General features: G+C 34.5%; 1 protein-coding gene across 2 annotated transcripts; it reads left to right on the top strand.

Moving 5' to 3' along the window:
• The first annotated feature begins 340 nt into the window (after positions 1–340).
• On the top strand, positions 341–11,448 carry LOC105329009 (methanethiol oxidase). 2 transcript variants are annotated; one of them, XM_034474061.2, is made up of 12 exons: positions 341–378; positions 600–707; positions 3,598–3,770; positions 7,053–7,238; positions 7,624–7,744; positions 8,231–8,407; positions 9,223–9,404; positions 9,497–9,575; positions 9,900–10,021; positions 10,108–10,173; positions 10,571–10,716; positions 10,982–11,448. In XM_034474061.2, exons 2-12 carry the CDS (start codon positions 692–694, stop codon positions 11,169–11,171), a joined length of 1,458 nt encoding a protein of 485 aa, XP_034329952.2. In that variant the 5' UTR covers positions 341–378; positions 600–691; the 3' UTR covers positions 11,172–11,448. The 2 variants fall into 2 exon arrangements, with proteins under 2 accessions (XP_034329952.2, XP_034329953.2); XM_034474062.2 differs by lacking the exons at positions 341–378; positions 600–707 and adding an exon at positions 2,068–2,210.
• The last annotated feature ends 6,560 nt before the right edge of the window (positions 11,449–18,008 follow it).

Genomic DNA, 18,008 nt, shown 5'->3' with positions numbered 1-18,008 from the left:
GGTCTTTTCAAATTTTTAAAGCATACAATTTATACATAAATACAAACCTTGATAAAGACGTAAATTCATGACGCAGCGATGTCACGTATATAATATATATCATGGTATAAACATCAATATCTTGTTAAAGGTTCCACGAAATTTAATCAAAATTTTACTTCAAATTAAAATATTGATAAGGAAAATTTTGATGTATCATTTGCGTCAGTGTGAAACACGATGTGACATTCCTTTTATAATTAACAATTCCTACAGAATGTTGAAAATTTCTAGGTCATAGCCACCTGAGGTCTAGTTTGTATGCTGTCACCCCCCCCCCCCCAAAAAAAAAAAGCAAAAAAAAAAAAAGCAAGTCCCAAAACGAAGAGAACGTGAACGGTAAGTAAAAAAACCGAAGTTAAATATTTACATTGACGTTCTAATCTTCATTTTGTTGAAAACTTCTTTTACCCTGTTTATCGATTTTTAGATTATTTCTTCTTTTTTTTTTTATCAAGAAACTTAACTTTAACTTTTTTTTCTTTTCGCCCTAAATCGCTTGAAAAAATATTGTTCGTTTATTTTTTTCAATTCCTGTAAAAAATCTAAACGTCACTCAGAGTGGGTCTTTAAAATCACTCAAGCAAGAGAAAGAGAGACAACAACACTGTGCACACAAGCCGTGTGTCCTGTCTGCACGTACACTGCAGAAATGAACCAGGAAGAAGGTAAGGGCTTAGAACGCAATTATTAACATAGGCGAAACATTTTGGGATATAACAAACGCAGATCTTGTCATCTAAAACGTTACTTTTTTTTTCTTGCAAATGTCGTCTTGTTTAGGGGCAAGACATAACTAGACAAGAACATCTGGTATGCATGTGAAAAGGATGTGCTGAAAGAAGCAATGTTCTTGTAATTCGACTTAAAATAAACTACCTTAAGAAATTGTATTAATGGGATTTAATTAAATTCATTTGAAAACAAAAACCAAACAAATCATCATAATGATTGTAAATATTGGGAAGTGCAAAAAAGGATGGCTAGCGACAGTCGAACACATTTAATTCCTATGGCCGTGAAAACATTTAAAATATTCTTACCTATTTCCATTTTATGTATATGTTTTACAGGTATTATTCTTGAATTAAATATGGGGTTAATTTGGTTAATCGAATTATTTTAATGTAAAACATCAGAAAAATGTATTGAACATATCAGCAGGACTGTATATCTCACCAGTACAAAAATAACATCACGTGTGACAAAAATTGAAATCTTAATTGAAATAACTAGCTATATAGTAATTTAAATCTTGTCTAATGTAGGATAGAGGCTATAATTTAATTCATATCAGATATTTTTTTACGACAAATAACACACCGTGTCAGCTCTTTTGTAATAGGTCAAAGTGTTGTCATTGCCCCCCCCCCCCTCTCTCTCTCTCTCTCTCTCTCTCTCTCTCTCTCTCTCTCTCTCTCTCTCTCTGTATGACTACTTAGAAACGTCTAGCCCTGCTTACGAAAGGAAATAAGCTTGCTCATTATAAAATAACATTTTGTGCATCTGTACATGTATTAGAACCATTCGATACGTACACCTTCCCGTTGAACATTAATTGCACTTGTTTTCGTTGTGTAAATTGTTACTTCCGATCGACGTATTAAGCGAATAAAACACAAGAAAAGTATTGAATTATGGGAGATAATTTATTGGCCAGACTGCGTTTACAATTAGATGAATGTCCTAGTCAATTTCATCCACGAATCAACAATTATCTTGAAGCGTATACATGTCTGCAAAGATTATGAAAAATCTCTAACAATAGTTTAAAAGAAGCTTGATCGATCTGGGAGTTAATAAACATGAAGATTCTTCACACATAGATATTATTTTTGAAAAGATGGGTGCATTTTAAGTGGTTAAAATTACTGCAATAACCTGTAGGTACCCTCATCTCACCACCCCCCTACCCACCCCACTTATTTTTTATTTATCATATCCGAGATTATCCCAGAGTTTTATAATCTGATTAAATTTACACTTGTTCTGTTTTGTCATTGAACCCCCCCCCCCCCCCTCCCAATCTCCATGCACCTTTTACGCTACCTGGGTCACTTATGTAGTGCATGCCTATATGGCCTATGTGGTACACAGTTCGGTATCTCCGACTAAAGTTCCCTTTATTGACATTCACATATAACACCGTCCACACATACAAATGGCGCTCGGTAAGTAAATCTCGGCGACTTTGTTTATATTCGCGTAATGTTCTGAAATATGACTGGTTTTTATTGTCATTTGTGTATTCTAGTATCAAACAGTTCTTTTATCGCGTGTTTATTATACATGTAATGTGTGCAATACTATACACCGGCCATGGTAAACAGTGGTAAATGGTGCATGCGACTTTAAGACGATGACCTAATTACGCAATGGTAGATTCGATTTAAAGAATTGCATGGTAAACCGTGACAGAACGACCTGTACGTAGAAATTAACGTGTCTGTTGTTATTATAGCGTTCCAAAATATAAAGATGATAAATGAGAAATCCGCTTCCCTCTCTTCTCGGGCTTCTCGGTCATGTGATATCTACATTACAGTAGGCCAGTTCAATACTGAACAGGCACGAAGCATCGTATTTGAAAGGGGGGGGGGCAAAGCCTGTTGAATAAATTTATAATTTTTGAATATTGAAGACTTTTTTCTCTCTCAAATAATTTATTGCATCTCATGCTGAAAAGTTTAATCCACTTACTGTGGAAATGTTTTGACGAAACCCAGTCAACTTATAGCAGGGTCTCTTTCAAAACTAATGCATTAATAAACCTTTTATAATTATTTACAATCAATTTTGTGCAAATGGTCGTTGCGTAATAAATAGGAGATAACGATATGCAGGTGCGTGTTGTTGCATTTTTCTGTATGCAGCTACATGTAGATAATGGAGCTATTATATTAGCTTTTCAAACAGACATTTATTTTCCCATGAGAACCAAAGATAAGCAGACATACAATAATACTCTGTCCAAAAATATTTTCTTCAATTTTCTTTTTTGTTGATATTCATAAGATCCTTAGGATTAAAACGCGATTCATTCACAAGAAGTTCACGTGTGGTATTGGACGTACAGTCCATCGGGAAATATTAATATGCATGGAATTGACCATGCATGATAATTTTGACTATTCAAAAAAGAACACTGAAGTCAAATATGAGAGTGCCTTACTGGATTTTGAAACGCGATCGTGAAAGTCTTTTGAAAAAAAATTGTTTGAAAACAGATTTGGAGAACCAGTCGAAGGCCGTGTTGACCTACATGTAGTTACGAGTCCATTGATATAAAGCAGAAACGCTATTATCGCGTCTCCTAACCTTGGCTATAAATGACACAATCAACCCAAAAGGTCGTTATATCAGTTTTACCATTTGTAGTGTGTACTTGTTTTAAGTATGTTTGCACTGATTTGATAACTAAACAGTACGCCATGCTGATTCTCAAGTTCAAATACTATAGTAGGCTACATTGCAATATCTATATATTTAAATACAATACTTTTTTCACATCGACTCTTCATCATTCATAATGATATCCGATTGGACTCTTCCTTCCAGCGAGTTGTTGTGGAGGAGGACCGGGGTATGCCACCCCACTGGACGCCATGAACCATGGCCCCCGGGAAAAGCTCGTGTACGTTCCCTGTATAACACCAACAAGCAGGAAGACGGAATGTGCCGACTACCTGGCCACCATTGACGTTGATCCTAACTCCCCAACCTACGCTAAGGTAGGAGCACTGTATTACCGATAATATACAATAAACTGTATACATTTGTACAAGATGTAGATCCTTACTCCCCAACCTACGCTAAGGTAGGAGCACTGTATTACCAATAATATACAATAAACTGTATACATTTGTACAAGATGCAGATCCTACCTCCCCAATCTAAGCCAAGGTAGGAGCACTGTAAACCCGAGGATACATTATAAATGATTTAGATCTTTACTCGCCAACAACCTAAAATAAGGTATGTGAGCACTGTCTTACTGAGCATATACAATATAAGGTACATGTATATATGACATGTATCCTAACTCCCCAACCTACAGTAAGGCAGGATCACTGTATCATCATGGGTATACAATATACATATAAGAAGTAAATCCTACCTCCCCAACCTACGCTACATGTAAGATAGGAGCACTGTATAACCAATGGCATACAATATACGGTATATAGAAAGTGTATCCTACATGTAATTCCCCAATCTACAATAAGGTAGGAACATTGTATTTTCGAGGACATGTGAATAACACTATCACTGTATTCTCGAGGACATACACAATATATATAAATATAAAAAATACATTCAGTGTATATTGACATTATCGTAGTTATAATGAAAATGCATGGTCGCGACTATTTCTTGGTCTTGCAATGTTTATTTTTCTTTTAAAAAATAAATCATATGGCATGTTGGGGGGTCTTCATATCGAAATGGTTAAGTGATGTATTTTGCCGCTAGGTGGGGCGAAGTTAATGTTATTGTTGTGTATAGATTTATTTTTGTTATGCACTTTCAGACTAAATAGACTCAGTACCAGAGTACTAGAATACATGTACATCATATCGTATACACATATGAATGCACTCTATCTTTTAGAACCATTTTAACACGGCCTTGAATTTCGGTAGGGTGTTATTACATGTATCTTTTTCTTGCATCAAAACAGGTTAAAATGACGTTATTTTTTAGTGAAATGTGCATAGGTTGCGTTAGCTGCAGTAATGTAGCCTTCTCCCGATAAAAGATCAGAGAGGGCTACATTATTGCAGCTAAGATTGCGTATTCTTAGCTCAGAAGCCAGGCAAATCTTGTTCCAAAGTCAAATTGACACGAAATAACAATTTAAGCAACGCATTATGAAATTAAGTCATACTTACAGTGTACTATTATTTATTAAAAGACAAACATCATAAAACGAATATTAAAAAACCTTATCGTAATTTGCTTCAAATTAAAAATTTGACATTGAACAGCATCTTTCTACACGAATAGCATCAGCTATCTAAATCTGAGTGCGTGATTAAGGAGAAATATTTACATGTACATAAAGGGAGAAGAACATGTATTTTTGATAGGTCATACCATTGTTGAATAATTTTTTTAAATTATGAACATCTTTTATCCTTTGAAAATTACAGGGTATGCAGTTTTGTGAAATGTTTTATCAACCATGCAATGAATTTATGAGTGGCTTTAAAGCTGGTTTCACCAAAAAATAAATAAGAGTGAAAGATTATATCTTACGTAATACAGGTTTCAAATGGGTCAATTAGAGAGAGATAAGATTCAGGTGAACAGGTTTGAACGGAGTGGATAAGAAGCAAAGTTGTTAAGTTGTCCTTTACTTTAAGTATCTTGTCTTTCTCTTTAAATCTAGGAACATCGGCGTATTTCCTCACTTAATACCGGGTACATACAAGGACTTATTGTGACTGCGCTTCAACTGGGGCCCCGATTTAGAAACTTCACTACATGTATTGTAATCAGTACCAACCATAAGATTTCAACACATCACATAAATAACAAATTGATCCCACGTATCTAAAGACCTAAATACAGCAACATACACTTGTATAATTTATGCAAACTGTGTTTTATACTAATGTAGGGCAACGCATAAAAAGTCGATAAAATAGTTGAGCCGTTGAAATTCCAGTGTCTCAAATTTGAAGGTTTAGTTGAATGTCTTTATCGTATAATAATTCTAGCTCTGGATCTATAAAAGCTTGATTGTATGAAACAGTCAAGATACATATCATTTGACAGTTCAGAAATAGAATTTTGTCATAATGCAGGAATTTACGATCACTGTTCCTTAACTTAAAAAAGAACAATATATAAATCAAAGCCTATAATGTATGCATGCAGCCTAACATTTTAATGGCTGACCCCCAAAACTTCCCACCAAAATCATCTATACATTTCTTTTCAAGAAATTCAATTTCATACAAAATTCACGTTTACACGCTTTCTTGCTTCAAGTCACGTACACGTTTAAGAGACAATGACACTGCAAACAAACAATTTAGATATTTATCTTTAAGCTGATCGTTATCGATAACATGTTGTTGTAGAAATTGTATAAGGTCACATTGTACTTACAGTGTATATTGCAGCATTATTATAGAATAAAAACTTTGTCCTTTTATTTTTATTGCAGGATAAAACTTATTATTTTTGTTTTTCGAAGGGGGGGGGGGTTGGGGGGGTTGGGGGTTGGGGGGTTAACTTATTGTAGATGTTTTAAGAGTTGTGAGCACGTGCGTCTTATACTCGTGACCGGGGATTGACCTTGAGTTTTAAGGGCTATGCTAAAAAAAATCGTCGTTCTTTGTATTGACCAGACGTTCTAATAATTTATAAAAAGCTTAAAAGGTTACTGTATCAAACATCAATAAGTTTACCAACACTTCTAAACTTCATTGATGCGCGGATCCACAAAATTTTACAGTTTACAAGGGAGGAGGGGGGGGGGGGGTCCGAGGGGTATTTCAGTTTGCCGGGGGGGGGGGGGGGCGTCCGAGGCATATTTTCGGTAGCTTTACTATGAAAATTGTTAAAAAAAATTGAATTTTCCATTTCCAACCCCCTCCCCCTCCCCTCTAAAATCCGAACATATGAAGCACGTAAATTAACAACAATACATTGACATGGGGGGGGGGGCGAATCTTCAATTGTTTTCTTTCCGCGAATGTTTTTCAAAGAAATTGTAGAAATAGGTAATGAACAGGTAGGTGTTTATTGTTCAACGTTTCTTTGATGTTCTGGTCACGATTAACTCCATGAACTCCTTACCGGAATTACACATTACTGATCAAACATAGTTCATTTCTGTTCATTCAAAATGTTATAAGCATTTCGTTTGGAACCAAACTTGCAAGTCATAACCAGACAACAAATGCATTTGATTTACATATTCATGCACTTCGGACAGCATCCATCCATTATGTGTTAATAAATTTTCATCTGCTTACACATTGTTTTAACCTTTGCTACAGGTAATTCATCGTCTATACATGCCAAACAAAGGCGACGAATTGCATCACTCGGGCTGGAACGCCTGCTCCAGTTGTTTCGGGGATCCCAGCAAAAGCAGGAACCGGCTGATCCTGCCATGCATCAATGGTGACCGAATTTATGTGGTGGACGTCGGGACCAACGAGAGAGAACCGAGGTTGTACACGGTAAGTTTAGGAGTTATCTTTCGTTGTCACCGAAATCTTACATTAATATCATCAAATTATTTATTCAATTACATAGCAATATCATTTAATTCATTTCTTGATAAATTTATGGATATAGTTATGGCATGTTGATATTAAAATTCATATTAGGTATGACTAAATACATTAAGTAATGTACAAGTTTTTCTAGGAATCGGACATAATTAAAACAAATTAAAAATAATGTTATAAACGTAAACAATGATTCTATGACCATCCGCGTAAACTGTGAATTTTGTTCGTAAAATATAAAGTAAATCCCTATGTTTTGATAAGGTTAATATAATTACATGCGTGTATTATCGTAGTAAGTATTATGCAAAACGTGTATGTGAATTGTTTGCAGAGTGTAGAGCCATGGCAGCTTCACAATAAGGCAAACCTCGGGGCCCCACACACCACGCACTGCCTGGGGTCGGGCGAGGTGCTGATCAGTTGTATGGGGGACGAAAACGAAGAAGGAAAAGGTAAGATATATAAATCAATTTACCACTCATACAACGATACTTTATTATCTTTTATATAAGCTCAGGTCCATAATGTCTTAACCAAAAGTGCAAACTGCTACATGATTCACCGGTTTCTCTAGTCGGGATGAACATATACAATTTTTACCTTCTTAGGCCACTCCCAATGCTACACCCAATTATATGTACACTGTATAACGCAGTCAAGTCTAAAGTCATACGCATGGCACAAATTACAGGATGTTTACCTAACCGAAATATTCCCTTGGTGATCTTCGGCTCTGAAACTAGAATCTTAGTCATTAAGTGACATTGCCAAAGGAAAAACGATAGTATAGGCGGCGACGTACAAATACCGTTGAGGAAACTATAATCAACGTTTTCTGATATTGTCTTGCATATACAGCAAGTTTTGTTCCTATAGGTGTCCACGGTGCAATTTATTGTATGCACATTTTTAAAACTAGATTTCCGTTTGTCCTTTAGGTGGTTTCGTGCTGTTGGATGGACAGTCCTTTATTGTGAAGGGTACCTGGGAGAGAAAGCCGTTGGAGTTTGGCTACGACTACTGGTATCAGCCCTACCACAATGTTCTGATTAGTACCGAGTGGGGAGCACCCAAAGCGTTCAGAAGCGGATTCAACCCGCAGCACGTCGCTGATGGTACAAATACACGTCATACAATGTCAAGCTTATATAATATATACATGTATTTTATCGTCAAAATGTCGCTGATGGTATGAATACATACAATTTCATTTTCTTTATTTACCAATTAAGGGCCCTCAAGGGGCAACATGAAGATTGTTCATAAAACATTCAATATACATGTACATGTACATAAAACATTCAATAAACATATACAAGAGAGTTGGATTATTGAAAGAGCTAGGACAGACATGAATATTTAATTTTAGTATAAACATGTATGTTTCTATACTCAATACAATGTCGTATGTATATTTATGTTAAACACAAATACATAAATATGTTAAAAATACATGTACATACAAATCTGAAATAGTTTATCATATAATTGAAAACCAGTGATATGTACTTACTATATTTTTCATATATAGCTGATGGTAATCATACAATGTATATCGATATACTAGTATATACTAGTGTATAAATAATACTATATAAAGGTATTGTCAACAAGTCGCTAATCTATACTGTACTGCCAACAAGTCGCTGATGGTAACTATATTGTCCTCAATTCGAATATAACGGTAACCTTAATATCAAGTTGTTAATCTTAATATTTCAAAAAATCTCAAGGTTTGTCAATATGTCGCAAATGACTGTAACTTTATTGTCAACAAGTCGCCGATTATATGTTTACATAGTTACATACTTAATATATTTTTATTGTACTCAACAATTGTATAGCTTTGTCTCTGGTTGTATTCCTCCCCTTTCAAATTGTCATTAAAATCTTCAGACTCACCATAATATTCTCCTTTCATTTCTCCTAGGTCTTTACGGTAACCATCTGAACGTGATGGACTGGACTACGCACGAACTGATCAAAAGGATCGACCTCGGTCCCGACGGTAAATTACCCCTGGAGATTCGCTTCCTCCACGACCCCACAGCCACCGAGGGCTACGTGGGGTGCGCCTTAAGTTCCACAGTCTTCCGATTCTTTAGGGCCCCGGTAAGTGTACCAGCTGCTTTTGTCGCGTCAAATTTACTACACACGAGTCATGATAGCAGGGATTATAAGTCAGTTGTTTCTTTGGGTTACAGAACGGACAGTGGGAGGCAGAGAAGGTCATCAGCATCCCTCCAAAGAAGGTAACGGGCTGGGCCATGGATACGATGCCAGGTAAGGAGATCTTTCTTAGATTCATTGCATGAACATGTGATACGTAGCAAATGCCAACCAGATTAAAAATACCCGCGTTTACATATTCTTAGTATTCAACATGTTTAAAGGTTTTAAGTGTGGACACCAAAAAAAAATTCAATATTTGCCAAAAATTATTAATTTGATTTTAAAAATACCTGTTCTTATCATGTAGCAATATAAATCTGTCCTTTCTTGTAAACACTATTGTGTTCCATTACAAATCAACCCTAATATGTACTTTTAACTCTTTAGAACAATATTACAGTAGACTTTAAGTTTACTTAATGCTTTAACATCTAGGTTTGATCACGGATATCCTGATATCCCTGGACGATAGATATCTGTACTTCAGCAACTGGCTGCACGGAGATATCCGTCAGTATGACATCACAGACAGGAGGAATCCTAAACTCGTGGGACAGGTCAGCTACATACCAAACACAGCTTTAATATGTGTAACATTGACTAGTAAAAATATTCGGCTGTTTTGCAATATCACATTTTTCAGGTATTTTTGGGAGGAAGCGTTTGCAAAGGCGGAAGCGTCAAGGTGACCAGTGATCCGGAGCTGAAGGTACATGTATAAATATACTAAATTCAGTCAGAACTACTTACATGTACCTATATGAATCCATTAAAGTATATTGGATAATCATCCAGGCATTTTTGTCTTAAGTTGATATAAGGAAAGCATACATATGATATTTGTTATTGTCTTTTACTTAAAAATGGGTAAAATTAAGAGATCCAATTACGGATATGTGTCAAATGCTTCTACAATAATGTATGTTTGTAACAAACGGGTTATGTAATCTATATCTATCTATTTATCTATACAATTTCGGCTAAAACATCTTGCATGAAAAATTTTTACGGTCGGATATGAAATTCATAAATTTTTTTTTTTTTTTAACTCAACATTTTAATTATCATGAAATTAAAATGTATAATTTGTTTTTTAATTATCTCAGAGTCAACCGGATCCTGTGTATGTGAAGGGACAGCGCCTGCGCGGAGGACCCCAGATGATTCAACTGAGTCTTGATGGCAAGAGGTTGTACGTGACGACCTCGCTCTTTGCCAAGTGGGACGACCAGTTTTATCCCGAGTTAGCCAAGTAAGCACTCTGAATCGGAATCATGAATGAATTGAGATAAATGACATTCAGCGTTCTTGCTTTGACTACTTTCAAAGCTAACATAGCATAATAAATATACGGGTACATGAATGTGTCCCCTTATTTGGATTATATAAAAGTACGTTTTACAAAATATAAGACTGGCGTATTAAATTATGAAACCTTAGTTCAACTTTTAAATCAACAACCAAATATTTGTGTTAACCATGAAAATGACTCGGTTTTTTTTTCGTGTGTATCGTAGGGAAGGCTGCCAGATGTACATACTGGACGTCAACAACGTCACAGGGGGTCTGTCCCTGAACCCCAACTTCCTGGTGGACTTTGGCAAGGAGCCCCAGGGGCCCATGTTGGCCCACGAGGTGAGGTACCCAGGTGGAGACTGCAGCTCCGACATCTGGCTGGCCCATACTGGCGTGAAGAACAAGATGTAGAGTGACCACAATTTAGGCTGAAGGCAACTCTCTTGTTTCTAGAGGCTTGAACAATATATATTTCAGCTTTAAAAGCTGCGCAATGAGTAATACACCTTGATTTGTTCAGACATTTTAATTTTGCAGATTTATGATGTGCTTTAATGATTTTTTTTACACTTCAATATTTTTGTGTTACATTGTATATACATGTACATGCTTTTATGATTGTAAGATATTTGAAATTATATAAAATGATTATACACCTATATATGTTTAAATAAAATTCCTTGCTTTATCCCGAAGTTGTGTTTTTTGGGAGGTGTTATTATAAACATTTAGTCAGTTGCACGGTATTTATGCAGCACATTTGTACGACTTTCAATAAAAATACACATACATGTTGACATCGATGAAAGGGAAAATATCCAAGATACCATCATTGACACATTATCTTTTTCAAATTTCACTGGTAAAAGGTCACAGTAAAGAAAACAAATTTCTTAAGGAGATTTGTAAGAAGAAATGTTTGAAGTATTCAATTTCATGTTATCCACATGGCATGAAACATAAAAATCTCTAAGTCCTTTGATTTGCAACTGAAAGACGAGAGTAATTACATAACTCTGAACTTAACGTTTGCAAGGCCTCGAAGAATTCCACTTAGTACCATAAGTTCTAATAATAAAAATTAAAAAGTTATAATTTAAATAAATATACACAAGAACATCATTCAACACATCAACATATAAAAATGCAATTACATGTATGTGTATTAATCATTTAAATAATCTTTGTTTGATGCCTTTTTAGACGGTGGCTATAAATAGCCACGGTCTATTGCTACGGTCCTGACCGGAAGAGTATTTCTCACGGGGACCCTAGCGGATAAGGAACGATAACTCTGTTAGGTACATGTATTCAGTGTTACAGGCAATGTTTTATCTATGTGTCGATTTCAGTATGAGAATTAATTTTCATCCTATCAGATATTTTAAGCATTATAAATGTAGCTGCTAATTATTTTGTACATACATTTATATAATGTATGAAATTAACATGTGTTTTATTCTAAATGAGCCGTTACCCTGTTTGCTTACGCGGTATTAATAATTTAAGCACCAACTGTCAGTTGTGACGTTTAACTCTGTATCAGGACTGCATTAAAACTATATCACTGCAATAATTTGTCAAGAGATCTCACAATAATTGCTTCTTGTTTTTTTTAATGATGTCAGAAACACTATTTAAACTGGTTTGCCATTTCATATTTCAGCAATGTAAATATGCTTCATCGATAAATTCAGTAATTTTCAACGCATTAGTTTTAGTTGAGGCAGAATATTTATTTTGTTGTTGCTTATTTCAAAGAATTCACAACAGATACTGACAATGAATATTACATATAAATTACATTTTATTGAACTTCAACCGATCAATGGCACACTTTCTTCTACAAGTGTGCATGTGTTTTCAAACACACAAAAACTATTTGTACCTCACTCAGTCTGTAGAAACATTATTTTTATTACAGGCACTTCTATATTTATCAGACAATATTTACTACTGATGTTGACGCTTTACTTGCTGCTGACTTTCTTTCAAACACGCTAATCGACGTCGGATTGTAAAATTCGCGTGCAAATCGAGTCGCCATTTTACATGTATATAAACTACATTTTACGATGTTTCGAAGATTTTCAGTTCAGATTTTTGTAAGCAAATAAGGGATTAAAGACATTCGCTGTAAAACGTCTTATAATGGATTTCACGGCGTGTCATTGATCAGCTCGCGTATCTCTAATTTGCAGCAGGGACGTATATACTAGTATATACGTCCCTGTTTGCAGCAAACGCTAGCGTTTTTGTGAGAAAAAAGAATTGGTTCAACTCATGCGATATTCCATATACATTTATGGTACATTGTGAACGGTAATGTAAGATTAGCTGCAGAACTGTAGCTCTCCGGGAAAAAAATATTGACAGACCATATTTCTTCCCCGGAGAGCTACAGTTCTGCAGCTAATGTAAGATATGATAATTTTGTTAACTAAACAGTTTCTGTTGATTTTTTTCACAATGAACTGAATAACGCAATTCGATGAGCGAAGTACAAATAGTGACTTTAATTCATATGCGCCCGTCCCTGCTAAATGTATTAAGGTTTTGGGGGCATTTTTTCCACTAACAGATAACATATTTACATATGTACGTAAACATCGCCCCGTTTGTTCTCAAATAATTTTTAACTCGCAAGTACAACTTCACTATGAACTTTTTTCGACATTTATTTCCAAGTGTTAGCATTTTGTCAACATGCATTTACAAATGATGCGCCAGTTTGTAATTGTCGACTCGCAATTGAAATACACACCGGTTAGAAAGTGTCATCACTTAACGCAATGCTACATCGGCTGTAGCGTATACATCCATGCTATATTTGCAATAAATAATGAATCATGAAGGCAAAAAAAATGTGCTTCATAGATGACTGTAGAATTCTGCTGAGCTACAGAACTATAGCTTTCCGAAAATATTGCCGGGATTTGCGAACCCTAAATCTATTGTCTAGTACATGCAAAGAATAAAATCAAAGAATGTGGATGAATAAGGCGTGTAAAATGCCTATATGAGGAATGATTAGATACGGCAAAATTAAAATATCATAAAGCTGATACTTTTGTTTAAAAATAATTAAAAATAATGTATATTTAACGTAACATCGGGTTGTAACCTTTAAATATTTTAAATACTTGCAATATATTGATTTAAACTGGCGCGTGTGTGTCAAAATCTCCAAATAATGTACTTTTTATAACTTCAATGCCTTTTCTTTCATATAGTGAATCTGAGCTTCATATTTTTTGTCACAGTCTAAATGTGGTTTAATGGAATTTAAACCGATTTTACTCAACAAAATTGTGGACAGATGACCCACTACAGTTCAAAAATGTCATTTTGTAGCTCAACAGTTGAACGTTTTAGAAATATAATACAAGTCCGTAAATTCGTGGTCAGCTTCTCATATAGCATTTAAACAACTCACTTTGTTGTGAATGAAATGGCTCAGTGGTTAGAACTTCTGACATTAGGACACTTTATAGAACTTGGGTTTTTGGGTTATGGGTTCGATACCACCAAAACTTATATTTTAAATACTTGCAATATATTGATTTAAACTGGCGCGTGTGTGTCAAAATCTCCAAATAATGTACTTTTTATAACTTCAATGCCTTTTCTTTCATATAATGAATCTGAGCTTCATATTTTTTGTCACAGTCTAAATGTGGTTTAATGGAATTTAAACCGATTTTACTCAACAAAATTGTGGACAGATGACCCACTACAGTTCAAAAATGTCATTTTGTAGCTCAACAGTTGAACGTTTTAGAAATATAATACAAGTCCGTAAATTCGTGGTCAGCTTCTCATATAGCATTTAAACAACTCACTTTGTTGTGAATGAAATGGCTCAGTGGTTAGAACTTCTGACATTAGGACACTTTATAGAACTTGGGTTTTTGGGTTGTGGGTTCGATACCACCAAAACTTAAAGATTTTTTTTTTTTTTCTTATCGTTTTTTTTAAAATATTTCAAACTGATTATAGTTAGAAATTACCATTTTGTAAACTAGTATTATAACATATCAAATATATTTAATTGAAAAAATGATAAATTTGAAAATGTTTTTTACGACTTTAATAAATGGACAGTTGCGCAACTCATTCCCACATCTTCTTTATATACACAGCTGCACGGTCAGAAAACGTGCGTTCAACTTGAATTTTGTTTGTTTGGTGTTTTTAAAAACTTATTTTGTATAATTAATCAATATTTGTTGTAAGTTTACTAGAAAAGTTTAATGTAGCAAGTAATTTATGCGTGTTAAAGTGTACTAAGAAGCGATAAAATATACATGTGACTTTCGCGAATTCATTCAAATGATTTGAATAAATCTATAGCTAAATACAATAGAACAAATGTTTAAAACGTTGATTAATGAAACTGCCGCGACTGAATATTGTATGATATTTTTTTTTCAAACTTTCATTCACTTTCGTTGTGAGCAAATGGAAATATTCCACTAAAGTCGAAGATAAAATATTGATTGACTCTTCTGTTTCATGATGACGTGCATTCCAAAGAATACCAGTTTTATCAAACAGGTTCTTGTAAACCCATTCCGTTTTCTTTACACCTAAATGTATTAACTGACTATGAGGACAAATGCAAGTGTGATGGTTCACAAGACTGCAACTTTTTCCTCGTGGAGAAATTGAGGGAAAATGCTGTCGAGAGGGACAATTAACATACTATATGTATGCCCAAATAGTTAGTAAAAATAAGTATTTTATCATACCAAAGCTGAATTTATTCTCGTTACTTGGGAAATCTACAATATATTTAAAGCACAATAGTCCAATCCACACATTTCAAAATTTGTTCCCCTTTGCGGGGTCAACCCAAAGGTCAAAAGGGAAAAAACCAAAATTCCCCTTCTTCAAACAATCAAATATTTGGGCGTTCTGTGATGAAATCGCCTTGGATTTGATCTATTCATTCAATATGTGGTGGCAACCCACATATTTAATGAGTCACTCTGGGGCAATCAAAATACATAGTATTACCGAAAACGGGTTTTTAATGTCAGCTGATATAGATACTAACATATAGATACAAAATATAGATACAATTTTCTATACTACAAAGGCTACTGTGATAAATTTTTGGGTTTCCACCAAAAGATGACGGCCAAGAGACACAGCATTTGTAAAGTGTGGATTGATATCACAGCTACGATTTCCACAGAATCATCCATGTAGGAAACTCACGACCAGTTGTGCGAGTAAGCGTTAAGTATTAGTACATGTATACGATACTGGCCGCGGTTTTCGACATCAATAATTGTCATGCATCACTCATTGTTACATGTAATATGCCATTTTCAAACGAAGCCACCGTCTAACAGTACTTTCAGTACTTTGATTATTTGTCTAGTGTCTTTCATATAAATGTATGTACCTTTTATTTCACCACAAATCATTTAATTTTAAAACCTTTAACCGTATTGTTGATTTTAAGAACTAAGGAATCAATCTTTGAGTATCAAGAAGTGATCATTTTTGGTCGGGGCATGACTAAATCCAATAAAGTCTGAAGGGCTTTATGATAGATTTGATCACGTCATGACAGTAATGGTCACCTCATGATTTCTGAGATTGATTCCTTACCACTTTCATTTATATCATTTTCAGCAAGTGTATGAATGAATATTATAGAGTTATCACAGACAGGTAGATATATATTTAATGATGTACTTTCTTTGAAACTCTTGTATCTAGCACCAGCCTGCAATAACAAGTTGAAAAAGATTACTAGTATTTAACAAAATCATACGATTATTTACCATAAAAAGTTTAGATAACTTAATAAGCGACCATATAGAAAACTTTATTTTATGAAATGAAAATCATTCTAGAGATTGGAAGTGTGTGGAAGTTGACAAAATCCAGGAAAACTAAAAACACGCGGTGATCAGAGATATATTGTTTATCCACTGGTCACCTTATGCCAAACATTTTACGGGAGATTTCATGGTTTTCTCTGACTTTTAGGTTGTTCCTGAAGGAAGAAGTCGGACTTTTATTTTTCATAATATTAACTCTTTGTCAGGGTAAGAAGGTTGTATTCATTTTTTCCAACACTATTGACATGCAAGAGAAAAAGAAAACCATTAGAAGCCCGGTCACCCCCCCCCCCCAAAAAAAAAATCAATGCAAGTCGATAATAAACAATGAATATTTCCTTGTTTTAAACCACTCGATTTCATTTCTGGTCTAAATAATTTCAACGAAAATTTAGAAATTAATTAATAATTGCAAAAATAGGAGTTTTAGATGAGATTTTCACCCACGCCATTGAACAATCAAAATTATATTTTTTTTCAAAATTATAATGAAAAACTTCCTTAAAGAGATATGTAATACTTCCCATTTGTCTTAAATTACTCTACAGTCTTGATTAATGTACGAAAATATTTCTAAGCTCTTTATTATCGTGTATTTTATTCTGCAAATGGGTTATCATGTTTCTATAGTTCCCACTGGAGATTTCGTTTTGCTAATAGAGTTCCTTTCCTGTGTGCGCTTTTCCTTTTAAAATTACCTTGCACACGTCCTACACAAGAGGAAGAAAATATCTTTAAAAAAAAGAATTATTAAAAAAAAGAATTATACGGTTTTATACTGATTACGACACGGATATAAACACTTCCTTACAATATCCGAATCATTTAAAATTCTTAATTCAACAAAATTATGTTTGAACTTCGGCCTTGTATTTTGTTTGCAAATGTTTTTCCCACTGAAGATGTTTTAAAGCTGTAATTATCGTCCGTTTCTCGATCCGATTTTCCCCCTGAAACCGCATGGTACCTTCACAAGCGCTCTACTTTGTCTTTGAGAGCAAGGTCTGGGTTGTCTTTGGGATATGTAGTTGCTAGTATAGTCCTTTGCATGCTATTTAAGGGTGAAGGAAATTTTTTGTGGGATTTTGAACCCTTTCTGTCATGAAAATATTATTTCTTTTATTTAAAATTAGCTTAATCAACTAGCTTGTTAGCTTAATTCATGTACTACTGTAATCATATCATTGGCCATAAAATATCCCCTACACACAGAGGCCAGTGACCCCGCCCACTCTTTGTAAAAATCATAGGTGCTTTAAATATTATCCACTGACTTTTGAGCAAATTCAGCATCTCCTTGTTATTGTTTTTATTTTTTTTTACAATTCAAGCCAAGTTCCCTTGTCTTGACACACAGGGTTCTATATTATAGTAATATAGTAAACAATAT

Source organism: Magallana gigas, chromosome 8 (assembly GCF_963853765.1).
Source record: "Magallana gigas chromosome 8, xbMagGiga1.1, whole genome shotgun sequence".
Lineage (NCBI taxonomy): Eukaryota > Metazoa > Mollusca > Bivalvia > Ostreida > Ostreidae > Magallana > Magallana gigas.
Note: the sequence above shows the minus strand (reverse complement) of the source record. Positions and strands in the feature narration are given on the sequence as shown.

Excerpts from the sequence above, each read along its gene's own strand:
- LOC105329009 (XM_034474061.2), top strand. Across the intron at positions 8,408-9,222 it reads CCCGCAGCACGTCGCTGATG|GTCTTTACGGTAACCATCTG; the intron begins GTACAAATACAC and ends CATTTCTCCTAG. Across the intron at positions 10,022-10,107 it reads ATCCTAAACTCGTGGGACAG|GTATTTTTGGGAGGAAGCGT; the intron begins GTCAGCTACATA and ends CACATTTTTCAG.